The following is a 19,580-nucleotide window of genomic DNA, read 5'->3' as shown; positions in this document are numbered from 1 at the left end:
AGTAGTTTGCTGACGAGCGTGATAATGACTGACCAAATGTGTGTGTGACCAGTGTGTGTGTGGATGTGTGTTAGAGGGAGTGAGAGAGACCAGTGTGTGTGTGTGTGTGTGAGAGTGTGTATGAGAGAGAGAGAGATACCATTGTGTGTGCGTGTGAGAGGGAGAGAGACCAACGTGTGTGTATGTGTGAGACACAGAGACCAGTGTGTGAGAGAGAGACTGAGAGACCAGCGTGTGTGTGAGAGACAGAGAGACCAGCGTATGTGTGAGAGACAGAGAGACCAGCGTGCGTGTGAGAGACTGAGAGACCAGCGTGTGTGTGAGGGACAGAGAGACCAGCGTATGTGTGTCTGTGTGTGTGTGAGAGACAGAGAGACCAGCGTGCGTGTGAGAAACAGAGAGACCAGCGTGCGTGTGAGAGACTGAGAGACCAGCGTGCGTGTGAGGGACAGAGAGACCAGCGTATGTGTGTCTGTGTGTGTGTGAGAGACAGAGAGACCAGCGTGCGTGTGAGGGACAGAGAGACCAGCGTATGTGTGTCTGTGTGCGTGTGAGAGACAGAGAGACCAGCGTGCGTGTGAGGGACAGAGAGACCAGCGTACGTGTGTCTGTGTGTGTGTGAGAGACAGAGAGACCAGCGCGTGCGTGTGAGGGACAGAGAGACCAGCGTATGTGTGTCTGTGTGTGTGTGAGAGACAGAGAGACCAGCGTGTGCGTGTGAGAGACAGAGAGACCAGCGTATGTGTGTCTGTGTGTGTGTGAGAGACAGAGAGACCAGCGCGTGCGTGTGAGAGACTGAGAGACCCGCGTGCGTGTGAGAGCCCCTGTGTGACCTCTGTGTGTTGTCGTCCCTCAGGTGAGTGTGCTGACAGACCAGGTGGAGGCTCAGGGAGAGAAGATCAGAGACCTGGAGACGTCTCTGGAGGAGCACCACCACAAGCTGCTGTCCACCGAGGAGATGCTGCAACAGGTGCGACCACGCCAGGCGCAATCCCATCACACTGTCACCGTGACGACACCACCCGCCATCCTATGATACTGTCACCGCGACCACGCTACCCCATCCATCGTACCATCCTTTTGTCACCATGGCAACACTACACCACCCATCATTGCGTTATACTGTTGCCATGACCATGCTACCCCATAACACTTACGTCATGACTACACTTCCCCATCTACCATACATAATGCAGTTACAATGGCAATACTATGCCATCCACCACACTATGATATTACTGTCATGGCAACAGTACACCACACCACCATACCATAAAACTATCTGTGGCTGCCATGCCACAGTACCACAGCGCCGCATGCTTAAACAGCTAAGTGCTATGCTGCGGTCAACAGGTTGACCTCAACCTGTTTTAGACAGAAATCCTGTTAGAACTGGAACTGTGGATTCCAGTTTGTGTCTGAACAAGGAGTGCTGTCACATTCAAGTACAAGTTCTGTTCTACTGGTGAGATCGATTCCAGGTTACATTTGAGTCAGTGCCGTCATTTACTGTAAAACAAGCCTGTTTTAGTGTATTTTTCCTGTGACTCATCTACGGAGATTACACAATGTCATCGGCCTTCAACAGCAGAGAGAGAGGGGGGGGGGAGGGCAAGAGAGGGAGGGAGGGAGGGAGGGAGGGAGGGAGGGAGGGAGGGAGGGAGGGAGGGAGGGAGGGAGGGAGGGAGGGAGGGAGGGAGGGAGGGAGGGAGGGAGGGAGGGAGGGAGGGAGGGAGGGAGGGAGGGAGGGAGGGAGGAGGGGAGGGAGGGAGGGAGGGAGGGAGGGAAGTCGTCAAAGTCAACTACCTGTCAAAGTTTCCTCTCCTACTGCACTTTTTAACACTTAGTGAGAATAAGGAGGATGAAGAGAGGAGAAGGAGAGCTAAGAAGACTAAGACGCAGAATGAACGAGTGGTCCTTCTACCCCAGTCACATGGTCCTACTACCCCAGTCACATGGTCCTACTACCCCAGTCACAGTGACCTTGTGACTACCCCTGTCACAAGGTCACTCTCTGAACACAGCATGTCTCCATGTCTCGGCTCTGGTGTTTTTCTGATCTACACACCAGCACACTGTAAACCTGCTGTAATTATAACCCAGTCTGTCTGGGCATAGAACAGCACACATATAGAAACATAACACAAATAGAACCCAGTCAAACATTCCTTACCCAGCATAGGGCATACTACTGTAGTGGATGAGATGCTGTTAGGAAGTTAGACACTGTGTCACAATGTGTGTGTGTGTGTGTGTGTGTGTGTGTGTGTGTGTGTGTGACCCTGTCAAGCTCTAACAATGCTCTGAACGTCAAGTTGAAGAAGAGGCAGCTGAGACTGTGTGTGTGTGTGTGTGTGTGAGTGCCTACGTTCTGGACCATAGAACAACCCAATTACATGAATGAAATCACACTCTCTATCAGGGTTCTCAACCAGTCCTCAGTTCCACTCCTGGATTCTTGCCTCGGCCACATTCTCAGTCCTTCAAATGTCAAGAGGTTCCCAAAAAACACAATCCTGTTGTTGAGGTTCATCCACTTCATCATCTTTAAATGTCACACTCCTTTTGTTGATATGAAACACCGGATGAGACTGGAGGACTTCTCTCTCTGGCCCCAGCCTCTCGTCACACAAGGAGCTTAGAGACCCCCCATCTGAAGACCCTTTCTGGGCCCCTGACAGAGGGTGGCACCCTATATGGGCCCCTAACACAGAGACATGACCGATTTTGGACCCCTACCACAATCTGGGCCCCCAACAGGCAAAACCTTGCTTTAGGGCCCTAACACATGGGAAGACTTTCTTCACCACGACACGTGTCACGCTCAGGTTGTTACGTTTTCAATCAGCTGACAGACACGGCACTTGATTGATGCGTGTGTGGGTGCATGCGTGTGTTGGTGTGCATGCTCTTGTGTGCGTGTGTGTGTGTGTCAATACCACAGAGCCTATTAGACTGGGCTCTATAGACGGGCTGTTGTCTATGTGTGAACAGTGTGGAGCCAGTCTATTCTACATGGAATCTGGTCAGGCTGACTTGGCGATTAGAGAGAACTGTTTCAGTGTTTGCCTCTCCTCTCCTCTCCTCGCGGCCTGCCATGGAGGAGATAGCTGCTTGAGCTGGGCCGCAGGGAAGGAAAATAAACCAGTACTGTTACAGGTATACGGGTCTAAGAGGGCGGAGAGAATCTTACAAGCAGCGTCACATAGCCACGTGAGAGCGGTTTTCTTCCATTCTGCCCGTCATAGCACACACACACACACGAATATACATACACATGCTCGCACACACAAACGTAAACACACGTAAATACACACATACGCTCTCTTACACACACACACACACAGACACACATTTAAACATCCACACACACACCCATTCGCACGCACACACACGCACATTATTAGTCGCCATTCGGGCGTGAAACAGTTAGTGTCAGCGCTGTGGGCCACACGCTAGAATCACCGCTAATTAGGATTGTCCTTCCGCACAGCCTCGCTGTGTCACCACGGTAACTGGCGTGTCCACGTGGTGACTGGCGGCCCTGAGGCCCCCCCCCCTTGGCTCTGTGGGGGAGAGCCTGCTCTCTGTGTCGACCAGGGGCCTCAGCCTGGCCTGAATAGAGGGCCCCCCAGGGGCCATGACTGGCTGAACCAGAGGGAGTGTGTGTCCCATGTGGAAGACCAGATTATCAGAGGGAACATGTGTCAGACTCTCTGCCCCAGTGGGCCCCAGCCAAATCTAGGCCCTCTGCCTTAGTCCAGCCAGCCTAGACTAGACCCTATGCCACAGCCCAGCCAGACTAGACTAGACCCTGTTCCGTATCCCAACCAGCCTGGACTAGACCATAGCCCAGCCTCCTCAGCCCAGCCTTGACCTTCTTCCCCAGCGCAGCCCAGCCCAGCCCCATCCAGCTGGCTCTATGGACCAGCAGTAGAGACGTGAGCATTTGTCTCCGCTCTTAATTAGTTCAGAGAGGGGATTTAAAGTAGCTTAGGTCGACCAGTCTGCATGCCCACCCTGGAAGGACGCTTCATTTGGGCTCCAAATGCTGCCTTGATCCTTCTTAGACTCCCTCTGGTGTCTCGTTGCAAATGTCACTGGGCTGCCTTAACTTATTTAACAGATTTATTTTTCCTTGAGCCTTAGCGATTATATGGTTTACTGTCCGTCTGTCTGGGCCAGGGGAACCTGTGTTTCCCTTATGATCTCACTCTCTGACTCTAGTTGGCGGACTGTGGTGTTAGCAATATTGAGGTTGTGGCTTTGATTCCCTACAGGGTCCTAAGTCACAAACACCCAAAACTACACGATGGACTGACTTGAAAACACAATGTCAAGTGTTCAATAACCTTAATTCGATTTTCAGATTTTACAGTAATACAGACACTGGAACACAAGCGACAACTTGCAACAGAACAGCATCTTAGAAGGATAATATTGTATGCTTCTGTGGAAAGAAGAACATTTTAACAATTTCCATTGACTAAACAAACAGTGATTAAGGGGATCTAACAATGCACTTTATTATTCACCAATACACTCCAGACTCAATTTCACATGCAAACATGTATTTGTTGAGTAACCATAGGATGTTATGCAGTGTTTTCTAACAGTTTAGGAGGAGCTGGAATGTGCAGTGATTAAAGGTGGTGGGAAAATTCAGCGTGTAGAGCAAAAGTCTGTCTAGTGATGGTCATAGTAGGATGAGACACTATCTCTCCCTTTTCTCACCCTCCCTTTCTCTTCTCTCTCCCTTTCTCTCTATATCTCTGTCTCTCTCTCTCTCTCTCTCTGACACTTTAATCCCTCATGTCTGAGACAGAGGTAGTGCACTGTAAATAGAGCTGTGTGTGTGTGCGTGCGTGTGTGTGTGTGTGTGTGTATGTATATTTAGCCATGTGGGGCCTGGTGTCCTAGGCTGGTCGGTTGATCGGGGGGACAGTGTATGCACTGCAGACACCCACTGACTCCTCACTGCACTGTCACGCTGGTGTGTTTCTCTGTCTGTCTCTCTTTCTGTCTGTCTGTCTGTCTCTCTTTGTCTGTCTGTCTGTCTCTCTGACTGTCTCCCCCCTCGTCTTTCTCTCTATCTCTCTATCTCTCTCGCTGTCTCTCTCTCTGTCTCTATCTCTGTCTCACACTCTCTCTATCGCTGTCTGTCTGCCCACCTGTCAATCTGTCTCAGTTTGTCACCTGTGTGTGTGCGTGGGTGCGTGCGTACCTGGGGTAGGTGTGTGTCCGTATCTCATTGTGCTGTTGTGACTCTGGGCCTGCAGGAGCTTCTGAGCAGAACGTCGTTGGAGAGCCAGAAGCTGGACCTGATGGACGAGGTGTCCTACCTGAAGCTGCAGCTGGTGAACGACGAGCAGAACCACCAGCCAGCCTGCGACGTCAGCCACAACAAGGCAGAGGTATGCTTCCACAGCACACAGGAAAGGATGGAGCTCTGTGTGTGTGTGTGTGTGTGTGTGTGTGTGTGTGTGTGTGTGTGTGTGTGTGTGTGTGTGGTCTTGTTTAACTAGCCTTTTAGGGACCAAATGTCCTCACAAGTATAGTTAAACATTAAAAAAAACTTGACCTTTGGTGCCCTTTTGGTGGGGCCCATAACTTCAAATGCGTTTTTAAGGGGGTTTTAGGTTTAGATTTAGTGTTAGGGTTTGCATTAGGTGTTAGTGGTTAGAGATAACACTATTTTGAATGGGAGTGAATAGCTGGGCCCCACTAGGAGAGAAAAACAAACCTATGTGTGTTTGTGTGTGTGTGTGTGTGTGTGTGTGTGTGTGAGATTGGAATGTAGTAACCATGTGGACTGGGTTCCCACAGAACATTGTCTAAATCTGTTAGGAACAGAACAACCTTTTAAGGAGTGGGGGTATGTGACTCCCAAAAGTCAAGCACAAGGAAGCTTTTGTCCACTTCGAATCATCTGTGTTTTTGCTCCTGTTGGAGTCAAGCAGGTCTGGGTGTATAGTGGTCCTGATACTCTGGAATCACACCTGTGGCCACTGAAATGACCTTGTTGAGAAACTAACTTGTATTCTTGTCCTGGATGTATCTAAATTGTCACCTCACTGGCATGTGAGGGCCTGGTGTTCGAAGTGGTTTTCTCTGCTTCCTGCTGTGTGATGTCACCTGTTCTGCATGCTATCTTGTAGATAGATACCAGCGGAAGAATGTGATTGGTGGAATGTGTGCTTGATGTGGTCCAGATGCTGTATGGGTGTGTGTGTGTGTGTGTGTGTGTGTGTGTGTGTGTGTGTGTGTGTGTCTCAAACAGTCAGTGCTGTCAGTTTAAAGAGAAACATGAGTGGGATGAAAAGTATCTTCACACTCAATTAAACACTTGAACTTGAGTGCCCCCCCCCCTCACACACACACACACACACACAACCACAAATAATACACACACACACACACACACACACATACTGACGCATAGTCCCAGCCCTCAACCATGCTTCATTAGTTACCCTGTAACACTTCCTGTACAGCTTATTGATGTCACTTCCTGTGTTTACGAAAGTTCTGTGTGTTTGCTTGCTGGCCTCCACCCTGTCATGTCTACATCCCTCTCCAAGGACTGGGCAGAGTTCTATTACTATGAACACACACACACACATACACACACACTGTGCACAGCAACACTCTTACACACTCACACACACACACACAGTTAACAGCACCACTAACATACACAGTACACAGGAACAAACACAAACACACACAATCCAGTCCAGACCAAACCAGCCTAGTCTGTTCCAGTTGAACAGCACCTCAGTAAGGCCTTTGTATTGCTTTGCTAATTGTCACGTCCAGCTGTTTCATTCTGCAATGGCACTGCAAGACACTGAGGAAGGGGAGGGGAGTGATGCACCCGTGACCTTGGCTGTGTGTGTGTGTGTGTATGTGTGGCCATTGTAGAAATAGCTGCCACAGTCCCCACTTCCCCATTGAAGCCCTAGATATGGTCTTGTTTGGATAAACATGATTAAGTGCTGTGGACAGAGCCAGGCAGGGTAACCCCCACAGGCACCAGACTGATAAACTGGACAGGAAATGAGGGGGTTGGAAGAGAGAGAAGGAGAGGGGTTAAGGGGAGGGGAGAGCGGCTGAGGGGAGGGGAAAGGGTTGAGGGAGATGGAGAGAGGCGCTGACAGACAGATGGATGGACGAGACACGGCACAACACAGAACCACCCGTCTGCACGTTCAGACGAGCAATCAGACATCTTCAGGAAAATCAGGAAATGGTACATTTACAGGACACATACGGGACCCATACAGGACACATGCACAACCTCTCTCACTGCCTCTCTCGCTCCGGTTTCACACACACATACTGTTTATGAATAGAGTTTGTGTATTTGTTATTTATGAGCCTTTTTTAAGAAGTAGCTTGAAGTGAAAATCGTCGATGTTTTACGGAATCCAAACCTTCCCCCGTAGCACAACAATCAGCCATGACTGTCACGGCTGTGACAGAAAACTAAACATGAATTGAATAAGTTCTGAAACGTAGCAATAAAATGAGCAAATGGACTCATGACGCTCTACATAATTATGCAGTGTTGCCTTGGTAAGTCGGTAAGTGATATTTACCCACTGTGTGTGAGTTTGTGAGAGACAATGAAATTGAGAGAGTTCTCAGTCTGTCAAGTAAAGCACACAGTCTTGGAGGTCAATCCTTCCAGCCTTCTCCCCCATAAATCTATAACGTCCGGTTGTGTCGCTTTGCGGCTGCTGGCTGCCGTGGTAACTGAGACCAGGGGCACATTTGTTTCGTCAACAGGCTGCGTCCCAGAGGGGACAGCTGCTGGGCCCCACACCGACAGGCAGAAGGGCTGTAAATTGCTTTGGGCATTCCTCAAGTGCAAACACTTTCACCGCGGAAACCAGGCCCTCAGGCTGCCAACCGCGCACACATGCCACGCGCACGCTCTCACTTTATCTCCTTCACACACACAAACATGCGCTCAATCACAACCACAAACACATGCGGATACACACACAGCCACAGACACACGCGGACAAGCTCGACCACAAACACACCTGTGGATATACACACTCTCGTACGCCAACACATACACAGTCACTCAATGCACAGCTTTGAGCATGTCGAGGTTATATATAGTTGGGCTGCGTGTGTCTTATCATCCTCTTGACCTATCGTATGACAGCTTCCTCTGTCTACTGTCAGAGGGTTTCTGTCAGTGTGTCTAAGATTAGTCACATAGATCCTATCTGAAGCTAGCTGGACCTGCACACCTCTAATCCTAACCCATACTCTGCTCCTGGTGTGAAGATTCATATTTCATGCTACGATAAAAGAGAACAGCCGTTACATCTAGCGTAACCTTGTATTTCTCCATTCTGAATCTTCTCTTTGTATAAAAAAACAAACATTTTATCCTCACAGCAGAGTGGATCTTCTCAGCAGTGTGGACGTTCGGATCCCTCAACCCTATTTTGAGACTTGTATTTTTCCTCGTAAACTGTTCTCCATGTCCTTTTTCTTTATGTTCTTTATTTTGTTCCCTTGTTCCCCATACCCTTTCTCCCTGTGTCTCTGCACTCCATTTCCTTATTCCCTTTTGTGTACGTCATCTCTAAACCAGCAAACATGTTTTTGATTCTTTCTCTCTTACTTTCTTTCCATCTCTCCTTTTTTTGTCCGTCCTGTTCCTCCCTCCCTCTGTGTCCTCCAGTGCGTAGTGAACCTGATTAGTGACCTCCAGGAGGAGATGTGTAGGTTTCAGGAGGAGATCAACACTCGCATCCAGGAGAAGCGAGCCCTCGAGGAGGCTCAAGGGGAGATGGCGGCCCGCCAGGCTCACGACCAGAGCCCTGACGTGGGCTTGGGGGGCTCGGACACGGGCCTGGGGGCCTGGGACCTGGACGACTGCTGCCGCTGTGGAGGAGAGCATGTAGGAAGACTCACCCTGCATCTTGTCCCGAACAGAACGGCTCCTGAGATGTGTCCGGGTCTAGGCTCTGATGTTTACCCTGGAGATAAACCCACAATGTAGACAAGGACACATATTGGGACACGGTCTGCGGCCTGCCCCTACCTCCCCAGTTGTATTGTAGATCTGACAGGACTGGATGGGATTGGATAAGGATGAGGTTTCTACCTGGCCTATCAGATGGCCAGGTGAAGCGGTTTTCTCATGTCTTTACCGGTGTCTGAACCAAAGGGAGTCGGGAGGAGGGGTCACCGTTATTCACGCTACAGGGGCTTTCAGGAAAGTGGAAAAAGAAAAGGTCTATCTCTACCAACGATGTGTCTTCTTATCCAGGTTCTGGAGTTTGTATGCATGTTTCAGTCAGCCAGTGGAGAGAGAGCAACATCAGACAGGAAACAGCACTCGAGTAGAATGCATACATTCAAAGACCCTGAAATCGTTTTCAGTGCGAAGTCTTTTAGAGGAGCAAAGTAGAGGAAAGAGCACCTTCATGTGAACACAGAGAAAACACAGAGATAATACACAGCTTGTATACAGGAAAGCAGGTCGATGAATGCAAAAGGCAGTCCACTTTACTCTAAGGATGGTATCCATCAGCCTGGTTTTCTGTGTAATCCCCTTCAGAACTGTGCTTTGGATAAAAAGCGTCTGCTAAATGAGCACTCGTTTCAGTGTAAAAATAAACTCTCTGACCTACAGCAGACCGGGACTTTCTCATTCTCCAGTCCAGTTTCTTCTGCTACGGCATGAAAGTATAGTATCTCCAGAACATTGACTGGTCATACCGTTGGTGGAGACAGACCATTTCAGCTCCCACAGGAAGAGCAGACTCTGACTAACATCTTCCCTTTCAGTTTTCCCCACTTGCCTTCTATTGTACAGTATTCACAAGCGGCAATCCATAGGATTCAAACTTTGGTCACAATCGACTATCAAATACTTTCAAATACTTGAGGTGCACTGGATGTAGCCTGGAACCAACCAGATCTGACCAGACAGTGCAAATGCTGCCCACCAGTCAGTCACTCGAAGCTACACCCCTAGTATTTCTGAGTGTTGGTAAACATATGTCGACCTAGATGTGGTGGTTGTTGTGTGGTCTCTGTTTTGGGGTGTCTATGACTCCAGGTCGTGATATTCCTTCTACTGGTGTGGTGTGCGTGCATGACAGCAACCACAATATCATGGGTTCCTGCGTTTTTTCTGTGGTTTACCTTACTAACTCCACCCAGGCTGGCTGCCCCCTTCCTCTTCCCTTCTCTTGTGGAGATGCTACTCTAGGTTGAAGGTGGATATGACCGTTCTTGGCACGCGGGGTTGGGCTTGTCGTGTGTCTATAACCGCACGGTTGTGGTGGCTGTTCTGGACTCCTTGTTTGAACCCCCCCCACCCCCTCCTAATAGCACACCTGTATCTCAATCACCTGTTGCGTGTAACACGGAAATGATTCCTGACTGCTCTCATTCATGGTTTCTAGTGGTTCTGGGATGCTGTCACGCTGTGGTGTGGAGGAAGCAGAGAGCAGTGTGGTGTTTGTGGCTTGGGCTGGTCGGTCACGCTCAGCCCTTAGCGAAGGGTGGCGGCTCGTGACTCGCTAAGATGTCGGTGTGCTGTGTTCCCTGTGTGGACAGGGCTTGCTGCAGGAGCTCCGGCAGCTGAAGGGCAAAGTGGACGAGCTGGAGGGAGAGAAGACCCAGTACGAGAGGAAACTGAAGGCGACCAAGGTATCTCCGAGGCAAACGGGACAGCCCAGTTCTCCACCCTCCCTTCTCCTCTGCCCCATCTGTTTCTCTGCTCACTAACTCTCTGTGGCGTTCCACGGAGCTCCATTCACAGGAGCTCGGTGAATGTGACCAAATGAAAAACCTTGTTAGTTACCGTTTGTTTTATTTTATTAACATTTTCCGTTTCCTCTGGAAACATTGCTGTACCAATTTTATGTTTAATTGTTATCTTCTTCTTCTGTTTGTATGCAGCTTGCTGTGCACATTTCTGGCTTTCTCTCTTCAGCAGTCTCTCTTTCACTTTTTCCTTTTTTCTTCCTTTCATTCCTCGATCCTCTTTCGTTTTCTCTCTCTCTCTCTCCGTGTCTCTCCCGTGCACTTTCTCTCTTTTTCTGGCTTTCACTCGGTTTCTCTCCCCCCCTCCCTCTCTCCCTCCCTCTCCCCTCCTCCGTCTACTCTGCCAGCTGTCTATCTCCTACTCTCTCCACGTGTGCTACCAGTCTCTCATGACCAAGCTGTCTAGCCTGAAGCTGACAGTGGAGCACACGCAGGTAGAGAAGCAGCACTGGGAGGAACGATGGCGGGCCGCACAGGTGCCTCTTCCTCCTCTTCCCCTTCCCCCTCCTCCTCCTCCTCCTCTTCCTCCGTTTCCCTCCTCCTCTCCATCTTCATCCTCCTGTTTCTCCTCCTCTTCCTCACACCCCTTTCCCTCCCTCCTCTCCCGCCGTCTCCTCTCCATTCTTTCTCGTAGCTTTCCTTGCACTTTCCTCTACTCCTTTTCCTCCTCTTTTCCCCGCTCCTCCTTTCCCACTTGTTGCTCTCTCTTCCTCCTCCTCTTCTTCCTCCCCCACGTTGATCTTGTGGTTGTGGAATCTCATTCGACCAATAAGGTTTGTCCCCTGACCGGGGCATATCTGTAGTCCTTTTTGAACAGAGATCCCACTATGTTGCCGTTAAGAAGACCACTCTTAATGGCGTCTTTGTTTGTTTACGCTGTTGTTTACACTGGTAGAGGAGAGAGAAAGAGGAGGGGAGGGGGGGCAGAAAGAGAGATGGAAAGAGGAGAGATGAAGAAGAGAGAGAGCAAAATAAATAAGAGACGGAGCGAGTGGTGTTTTTGATGTAGACATGATCTGACATCTCGGCCCTCCTGCTCCCGCCTGCAGAACAGCAGCCTCTCTCCACGCCTCACTGGCTTCCTGTTAGCTAATGGAAGACCTCGTTTACAGGAGCCAGAGAGGGAACGCCCACTCTCACATATGTCTGCCTTTTTGATGTTGCACATATCTGTTGGATATCTTACACATCGGCCCCTCCTCTGCTTGGATATATCTTGGAGTCTCGAGAACTCATTTGCGATGTGCATCTGCAGGATATGGGTGGTTTTGGTGTTTGTCTGTGAGCGTGTACTGTATATGTGTGTGTGCCTGTGTGCATGTGTGTACTGTATATGTATGTGTGCGTGTGTGTGTGTGTGTGTTTATGCGCGTTCTGACCAAGTTCAACACCCGCAGTCTCGTAAAACCGAGGCGCTGTGACAAATGACTCTGCTCGCCTATTGGTTCAGTGAGATTCCTCTGTTGTTGTGATGTGCATGCCGTCTGCTGGGTGTTTTACGACGGGGCGTTGCGGCGAGTGTGGCGTGTCGTGGCCTGATCTCTGCGGGTCCCCGTCTCCTCTGTGTGGCTTCCACGCTGCTTGCCGTGACAGCCATTCACAGACGCTCGCTAACACAGATTAGCAGCAGATAAGATTACAAGTAACAGATGATTAGCAAAAATGGGGAAATGGGCAACCCTTTCCATTAATGGCTCGCTGTGGCTCTGGCTTAGCTGTACACGTTAAACTTGGTATGGGGGAGGTTGGGCTTTCCAGGGGTAAGTGGATGTTGACAGTAATCTTGTTTTGGACACTCAACCTTCAACTGACCCTGTACAACATTCACTTACCCCTTACACCCCTCCCCTTCATCATGCCTTCTTACACTTTTGTGTAGACCTATACCGCTAGCGGTAACTAGCGGTTGACAGTATGAACAGTATAGAAATATACTGGTATGAATTCGGCCTTCGGGTATGGAATTTGACTATACCATGCTAAACGCGGTAGAGCCTTCCGGAAATAAGATTTGTCACAGCCCTGCCGCTAATATTAGCATTTAATCACATAGCAACTCCTATATACATATACTGTTGTTACTCTGTGCATTGCTATGTGGTCCCATGGTAGGTAATACAGACTTAATGTTAAGTGTTGCCCCCCAAATATGTTGGCTGGCTAATACTATTGTACGGTAATCAGTTGAGCGAACGTGTACCATCTCGACTGCTCATGTCTGCAGGCAGAAATATCCGACCTGCAGCAGCTCCTGGCCTCCAAGGACACTGAGATTCAGAGTTTACAGAGCCAGCTGCTGAGCAGGCCCTCGTCCAGCCACGACACCTCCGACAAAGGTCAGTGGACTCCGTCTCCTCAGTCATCTCACCGGGGCCGTAGGTTTGTTTTCAAACGTGGGACAGGGACAGCTTGTGTTGAAGAACTGAGGATGCGATCGTTTCATGTAGCTTTCTTAACAAAGCGTTGGGGAGACACACAGTGTGTGAGACTCGTCTCACCCATGTATAATGAATCCTGCGTCCCCCGCATCTTGGACTGGACGCGGATCAGTGGAGGTTTTTACCCTTCCTAAAAACCTAGAAGCCACTAACTGAACGAGAACAGCTTGACAGCGCTGCCTGAGTGAAATATTGAAAGGTAGAAGTTGGACACTAACACTAACAACCCCATCCGTCCTTCACTCTTGTCTCCTAATGCTGCCCCCTGCTGTAGAGGAGATGTACAGACAGCTGCTTGACAAATGTAAGACTGCATCTGGAGCACAGCACTGATCACATTTCAGATATCTATGAGGCGAATGTTAACTCCGGAGATTGTTGTCAGGGAACTAGCTTCTTAGCGAGAGACACACATTGCCGTGCTGTGTGGATAAAGAGTATTTCCCCAATGAGCATGGCTAAGGTATGGACTGAGGCTTGCTAGCTAACTTGCTAGCGTGCATTTCATACTGTCCAAGGCTAAGAGTTTGCTCCCGTAGCAATGGGAACCACTGCCAGATAACTAGCCGGCATGTTGTGCTGCTGTCTGTGGTGTCTGTGTGACTGTGTCTGTTCTCCTCTAATTTACTCTGACATCATGTCATGTCTGTCACACCTAGTCTGTCAGACCCTACAGCTGCAGAGGAAGAGGGGGGGGGGGGGTTAGAGGAGGGTGGGCAGAACGTTGAGAGAGCAGAAAGAGAGCTGTGCCAAACCTCTGTTGGCTCCCGTTCTCTGTGCATGTGTGTGTGTGTGTGTGTGTGTCTTTCAGACGTTTATTCCTAAAATATGTTGGTGTGTAAAACTTGACCATATCCTGTTCTCTGTTCTAGACCAAGAATTCCATAGGTTGAAAATGGGGATGGAATCTTTGTTAGCATCCAATGAAGAGAAGGTACGTCCTCCAGCATCTTACAGTTGGCACTCTCCTGGATAACCTGAAAAGGAACGTTTTTGTCTGAAGCCAACAGTGATACTTGAACATGTCTAAGTACATTGTGTTTATGCCATACCTTTTTTGTGTCTGAATATGGACATAAATGTATGTGTTTGTGTGTGTGTGTGGGCATCAGGACCGCCATATAGAGGAGCTGACAGTACTACTAGGCCAGTACAGGAAGATGAAGGAGGTTCTGGCTCTGACCCAGGGAGGTGAGAGGACCCTGGCCCTGAACCAGGGGGGTGAGAGGACCTTGGCCCTGACCCAGGGGGGTGAGAGGACCCTGGCCCTAACCCAGGGGGGTGAGAGGACCCTGGCCCTGACCCAGGGGGGTGAGAGGGCCTTGGCCCTGACCCAGGCGGAGGAGAGGATGCTCTCTGGCAGCAGCGAGGAGGAACTGAGCAGGAGCCTGGTGCTGCGGGCACTCACACACAAGGCCCACTGTGACGTCATCAGGACCGAGGTGACTCTCTCGCTGTTAACTTGATTTCAACATGAACTAGATTTCCAAATGTAATGCACACACTTATTTGTTCAACGTGAGCTTGGAGATGCCAAGTCCTGTGACTGAATTGATTCTGATTGCTCAGGGTGTGAGAGGCATATATTGGAGGTGTGTGTGAAGTGTGAGACGTGTGTGGAGTGTGAGGTGAGTGTGAAGTGTGAGGTGTGTGTGTGTGTGTTTGTACAGTGTGTATAAAGCTATCTCTTGTGCAGATGTCCTCCCGAGGTTCGTCTCCTCTCTTCGTGTCTCCGCCTTCCTTCCAGAGAGAGCTGGATTCCAGGTACAAGCTACCCCACACACACAAACACACTCACACAGGTGCATGAACACAGAGAGAGAGAGAGAGAGAGAGAGAGAGAGAGAGAGAGAGAGAGAGAGAGAGTTGTGAAGCAGAAGTTGATTTCCCCAAGTTTTTTTTGTTGTTGCGGTCTGTCTGTAAATGAGACTCTTTGGGGACAAAAAAGGGTGAATGAGTGTAAATGCACATTACACAGCTAAACATCCTCTCTCTCTATCCTGCTGTCTCCCTGTCTGTCCCTCTGTCTCCCCCACCCCCTCTCTCCTAGCTGTCGAAGTTTCCAGACCTCCATGGAGATGTCCCTGGTTTCCCCTGGAGATGGAGGCTACCACAGTACGGCCTGGTAGGTGGATGAGAGACAGGCAGAGAGACAGGCAGTGAGGGAGGGAGGCAGTGAGGGAGGCAGGCAGAGAGGGAGGGAAGCAGAGAGGCACTCAGAGGGAGGCAGAGAGGCAGGCAGAGGGAGGCAGAGAGGCAGGCAGAGAGGGAGGGAGGCAGAGAGGCAGGCAGAGGGAGGCAGAGAGGCAGGCAGAGGGAGGCAGAGAGGCAGGCAGAGAGGGAGGGAGGCAGAGAGGCAGGCAGAGAGGGAGGCAGAGAGGCGGGCAAGCAGAGAGGGAGGCAGAGAGGCGGGCAAGCAGAGAGGGAGGCAGAGAGGCGGGCAAGGCCCTTTCTTTGTTCTCAGTGTTAATTAGGGACGATGGGGTGGGAGGGGAGGGTGGATTAGAGAGTGGTGTCATTCCTGTCACTGCAATGTCCCCACCTCTCTCACACACACACACACGCAAACACACACGCACACACCCACCCTCCTTGTTCTGTACACCAGGGTTTCCCACAGCACTTTGCTGTTAAGGCGTCCGCCTTTGCAACACACGCCTGCCGCCTTCACTACATTGTACGTTTTTTAAAATTAGCGATATTCGCAGTTTTTCCGCCAGTTTTCTCCGCCAGTTTTCTCCCTCTCATTCCAACGGCAGTCTCCCTTTAGTTTTTGGAGGAACCCCCTCCCCCCCCCTGCCCCGTCCATCAGCAAATCTCACCTTACCACCTTGACTAACACATTTTCTGCGGGAAACCCTGTACACACAGTCAATTCTGATCAGGTAACAGTCATGCACGGTGTCATGCAGACCCCTCAACCAGCCACACCAAAACCAGCCATAACAGAACTAGAACCAGCCAGTCATATTAATGACTGACAGCAAAACACAGATCTTCTCTAACTAGAGATCTTTGTACACATATCAGTCCGTACACACACAACATAACTGTTCTTTGTGACTTTCTGGTTGAACTATGTTTGTGTGTGCGTGTCTCTGTGTGTGTGTTTTCCTGAAAGGTCACAGCCACGGATGCTGTCCAGCAGCTTGGAGGAGCTGCAGAGCGGCTCCTTACCAAAGGTGCGTTTGATCTACTTCCTGTCTTCTCTCGATGTGTCCGTCAACAAGCACAACCTAACACCTGCTCATCTGCTTCACTAATGCAAGTGTTGAGTTGCTGTCTTTACTAGCTTTTATTAGTCGCTGTACTAACAGTGTGTGTGTGTGTGTGTGTGTGTGCGCCTGCCTGTGTGTGCATGTGTGTGCATGTGTGTGTGTGTGTGTGCTTACATTCTCTGTTCCATGCGCTACCCCGCCTGCCTCTAGCATGAAGCTGAACCGGTTCATCTCGTACCCGACTCTGAGGTATTTCACACTGCGTGACGTCACAGACAGCTAACCCCCCTGACCTTTGACTTTTCACCCTGCCCACTCGCCTGTCCCATGTGACCTGTACTTGGCCAATGGTTCACCTGCTCCTGTCAGCTGCAGTCTGGGTCACACCCGCCAGCACCAGACCCCAGCCCTCTCTCTCTCGGCCCTCTGCCTGCCGTCTCCTAAACGCTAGTGACGGCCACGCCAAGACAATAACATGAACTATAGCATGAACTTCATATCAGTTGGAATAGAACAGACTGGGAAAATATGGTTCTTCGAGCCAGGCCAAGTCTGGAACCCAGTTATGTAACACGGCAAGAGATATGAATCTCCAAATCATACGAGATATTGTGCTCGATATTTCTTTTAGAAGAGGTTTCGTGATTGAGGCTCCACAGTTAGATGAGACTTGTTCTGCTGTTCCTGCCACCCCTGCCCCCCCCCCCCCCCCCGCCCCCCTCTCCAGAATCTCCCCCAGGAGATGAACAAGTACCAGACCCTCCCAGGGAAGCTGTCGCGACGGGAGGTGAACGGCCAGAGGGAGAAGTACTCGCCCGTCCAGCTGTCTCCTGTGGAGAGCGACGACAATGACTACAACCTGAGTGAGTCGGCACTTCACAGCCAAGATGCCATTACGGGTCGGTGGGTGATCTGTAACCAGAAGCTACTTCTGGTTGTAGACAGTGTGCAATAGCAGAATCACTGCGATCAAGGTTTTGGGACGTGTTGTTTAGGTATATTTATCTTACATTTTTCCTCTCTGTTTACTAACCTTCCTCCTTCTCCTCTCCATCCCTCCTCTGTCCTGCCTCCCTCCCTGCCTGTCTGTCTGTCTGTCTGTCTGTCTGCCTGTCTGCCTGTCTGTCTCTGTCTGCTTGTCTGTCTGACTGTCCTGCCTGTCTGTCTGGCTATCCTGTCTGTATGTCTGTTTATCTGCGTGTCTGTCTGTCTGCCTGTCTGTCTGTCTGCCTGTCTGTCTCTGTCTGCTTGTCTGTCTGACTATCCTATCTGTATGTCTGTTTATCTGCGTGTCTGTCTGTGTGTCTTTCTGTCTCTGTTTCTGCCGACGTGTGTCTGTCTGTTTGTCTTTCTATGAGTCTGTCTGTCTGTCTCTCCGTTTATGTGCTCTCTCTCTGCTTGCTGCTTAATCTCTGGCTGAAGATCGCTGTCGGAGTGCCAGTGCTCCAGCCCTGGGTACTGTATAGAACTGTATACTTACACTGTAGTACTGTACAGTTCTGTATACTGACCCTGTACAACTGTGTAGTACTGTATACTTACACTGTAGTACTGTACAGTTCTGTATACTGACCCTGTACAACTGTGTAGTACTGTATACTTACACTGTAGTACTGTACAATTCTGTATACTGACCCTGTACAACTGTGTAGTACTGTATACTTACACTGTAGTACTGTACAGTTCTGTATACTGACCCTTTAGAACTGTGTAGTCTGTATACATACACTGTAGTACTGTATAGTACTGTATACCTACACTATAGTACTGTGTAGGACTGTATAGTACTGTATACTTACTCTATAGTACTGTATACAGTTATGTTTATATACACCATAGCACTGTATAGTACTGCATATATACTATAGTACAGTGTAGTACAGTATACATCCACTATAGTACTGTAAAATACTGCACAGTACTGTATATGTCCACTATAGCACTGTATAGCACTGTATACATACACTTTAGGACTGTACAGTGCTGTATACAGACACTATAGTACACAGCACATACAGCACACTAGCACACACAGCACAGACCAGCACAGACTAGCAAACACAGCACAGACTAGCAAACACAACACACACTAGCACACACAGCACACACTAGCAAAACAGCACACACTAGCAGACACAGCACAGACTAGCAAACACAGCATACACTAGCACACAGCACACACGAGCAGAGTACAACTTGGACCCTCAGTGAGTCAAAGACTGTAGTTCTTGCTCAGTTGTAGAGCATTTCACTGCAGATTTAGAGGTCATAGGTTCAAATCCCCCATATGCATCTCTTTGAGATAGGAGAGAGCCAGAGGAGAGGTGTGTGGACATGAGGGGTGCATGCTGAGCTCAGACACTGAATCAACCAGAAGGAACTCTCTCTCTGTGTAAACAAACATGGATGCATAGTGACATTCCTCTGACTCATTCCAGAGTCACATTCCAGGGTATTAAACGATATCAAAACAGGCGAGGGAGGTTCGCCCTCCTTCCAAGACTTACTCAGTGAATACTCAGCTGATAAAGATGATCATCTCGACACAGAGTGTAATTATGGACATAAGCAGGCTTTGGTGCACTCTATCCGCGGTGATTAACACTTCCCTCTCTCCCCGCCTCCTCCCTCCATGCTAACTTCTGCTCAGGGTCTCGTGGGAGACTTGATCTGTTTGAAGTCGGTGGGTACTGCATGGATATGCACACTATCTACTGCTTATGACACAGATCTGACACTTAATTATTGACATCACATCCTCACTGAAGGGGGTTGGGAGGGGTGTGGGCGGGCGGGTGGAAGGGGGCGTTACAGCCCAAACCGTTTCAGATGATCTTGGTGACACAAGCTCCTCCTAGCCAGTGCGATGCCAGGTTGCGTGGTTGATGTCTGGTCTTCCTGTGTGCTCCAGGGAGGCCAGAGGGCCTGGGTGAGGCGCTGCTGTCCGACCTGTCCCCTCTGTCTTCGGGGCTGGACTCTGGACAGCACTCCCCCGTCTCCCCGGAGAACAGGAAGAGCACCAGGGGCATCAGGAAGCTGTGGGGGAAGTGAGTGCTGCAAACACACACATGAGCACAGGCAGACACACACGCACACATGCTCACACGCAAACACACAC

The 19,580-nt window shown here is 49.8% G+C and overlaps 1 protein-coding gene across 7 annotated transcripts in view; it reads left to right on the top strand.

Moving 5' to 3' along the window:
* ppfibp2b (PPFIA binding protein 2b) overlaps positions 1–19,580 on the top strand; it is a 52,237-nt gene that overhangs the window by 24,505 nt on the left and 8,152 nt on the right. For 3 of the 7 annotated variants that reach the window (XM_084671222.1, XM_084671218.1, XM_084671224.1), the window contains 14 exons: positions 857–970; positions 5,280–5,414; positions 8,708–8,926; positions 10,597–10,689; positions 13,031–13,142; positions 14,117–14,178; positions 14,357–14,686; positions 14,941–15,008; positions 15,295–15,369; positions 16,366–16,426; positions 16,673–16,711; positions 17,190–17,325; positions 19,113–19,145; positions 19,374–19,509. In XM_084671222.1, the coding sequence (XP_084527348.1) occupies positions 857–970; positions 5,280–5,414; positions 8,708–8,926; positions 10,597–10,689; positions 13,031–13,142; positions 14,117–14,178; positions 14,357–14,686; positions 14,941–15,008; positions 15,295–15,369; positions 16,366–16,426; positions 16,673–16,711; positions 17,190–17,325; positions 19,113–19,145; positions 19,374–19,509 (1,613 nt within the window). Of the gene's footprint in view, positions 1–856; positions 971–5,279; positions 5,415–8,707; positions 8,927–10,596; positions 10,690–11,153; positions 11,283–13,030; positions 13,143–14,116; positions 14,179–14,356; positions 14,687–14,940; positions 15,009–15,294; positions 15,370–16,365; positions 16,427–16,672; positions 16,712–17,189; positions 17,326–19,112; positions 19,146–19,373; positions 19,510–19,580 lie in introns of all 7 variants that reach the window. The other 4 variants (XM_084671225.1, XM_084671221.1, XM_084671223.1 and 1 more) reach the window with 4 other exon arrangements.

This window comes from Hypomesus nipponensis, chromosome 14 (genome assembly GCF_054491055.1).
Source record: "Hypomesus nipponensis isolate SF chromosome 14, ASM5449105v1, whole genome shotgun sequence".
Taxonomy (NCBI): Eukaryota; Metazoa; Chordata; class Actinopteri; order Osmeriformes; family Osmeridae; genus Hypomesus; species Hypomesus nipponensis.
The sequence above is the reverse complement of the archived record's forward strand: the minus strand, read 5'-3'. Positions and strand labels throughout refer to the sequence as shown.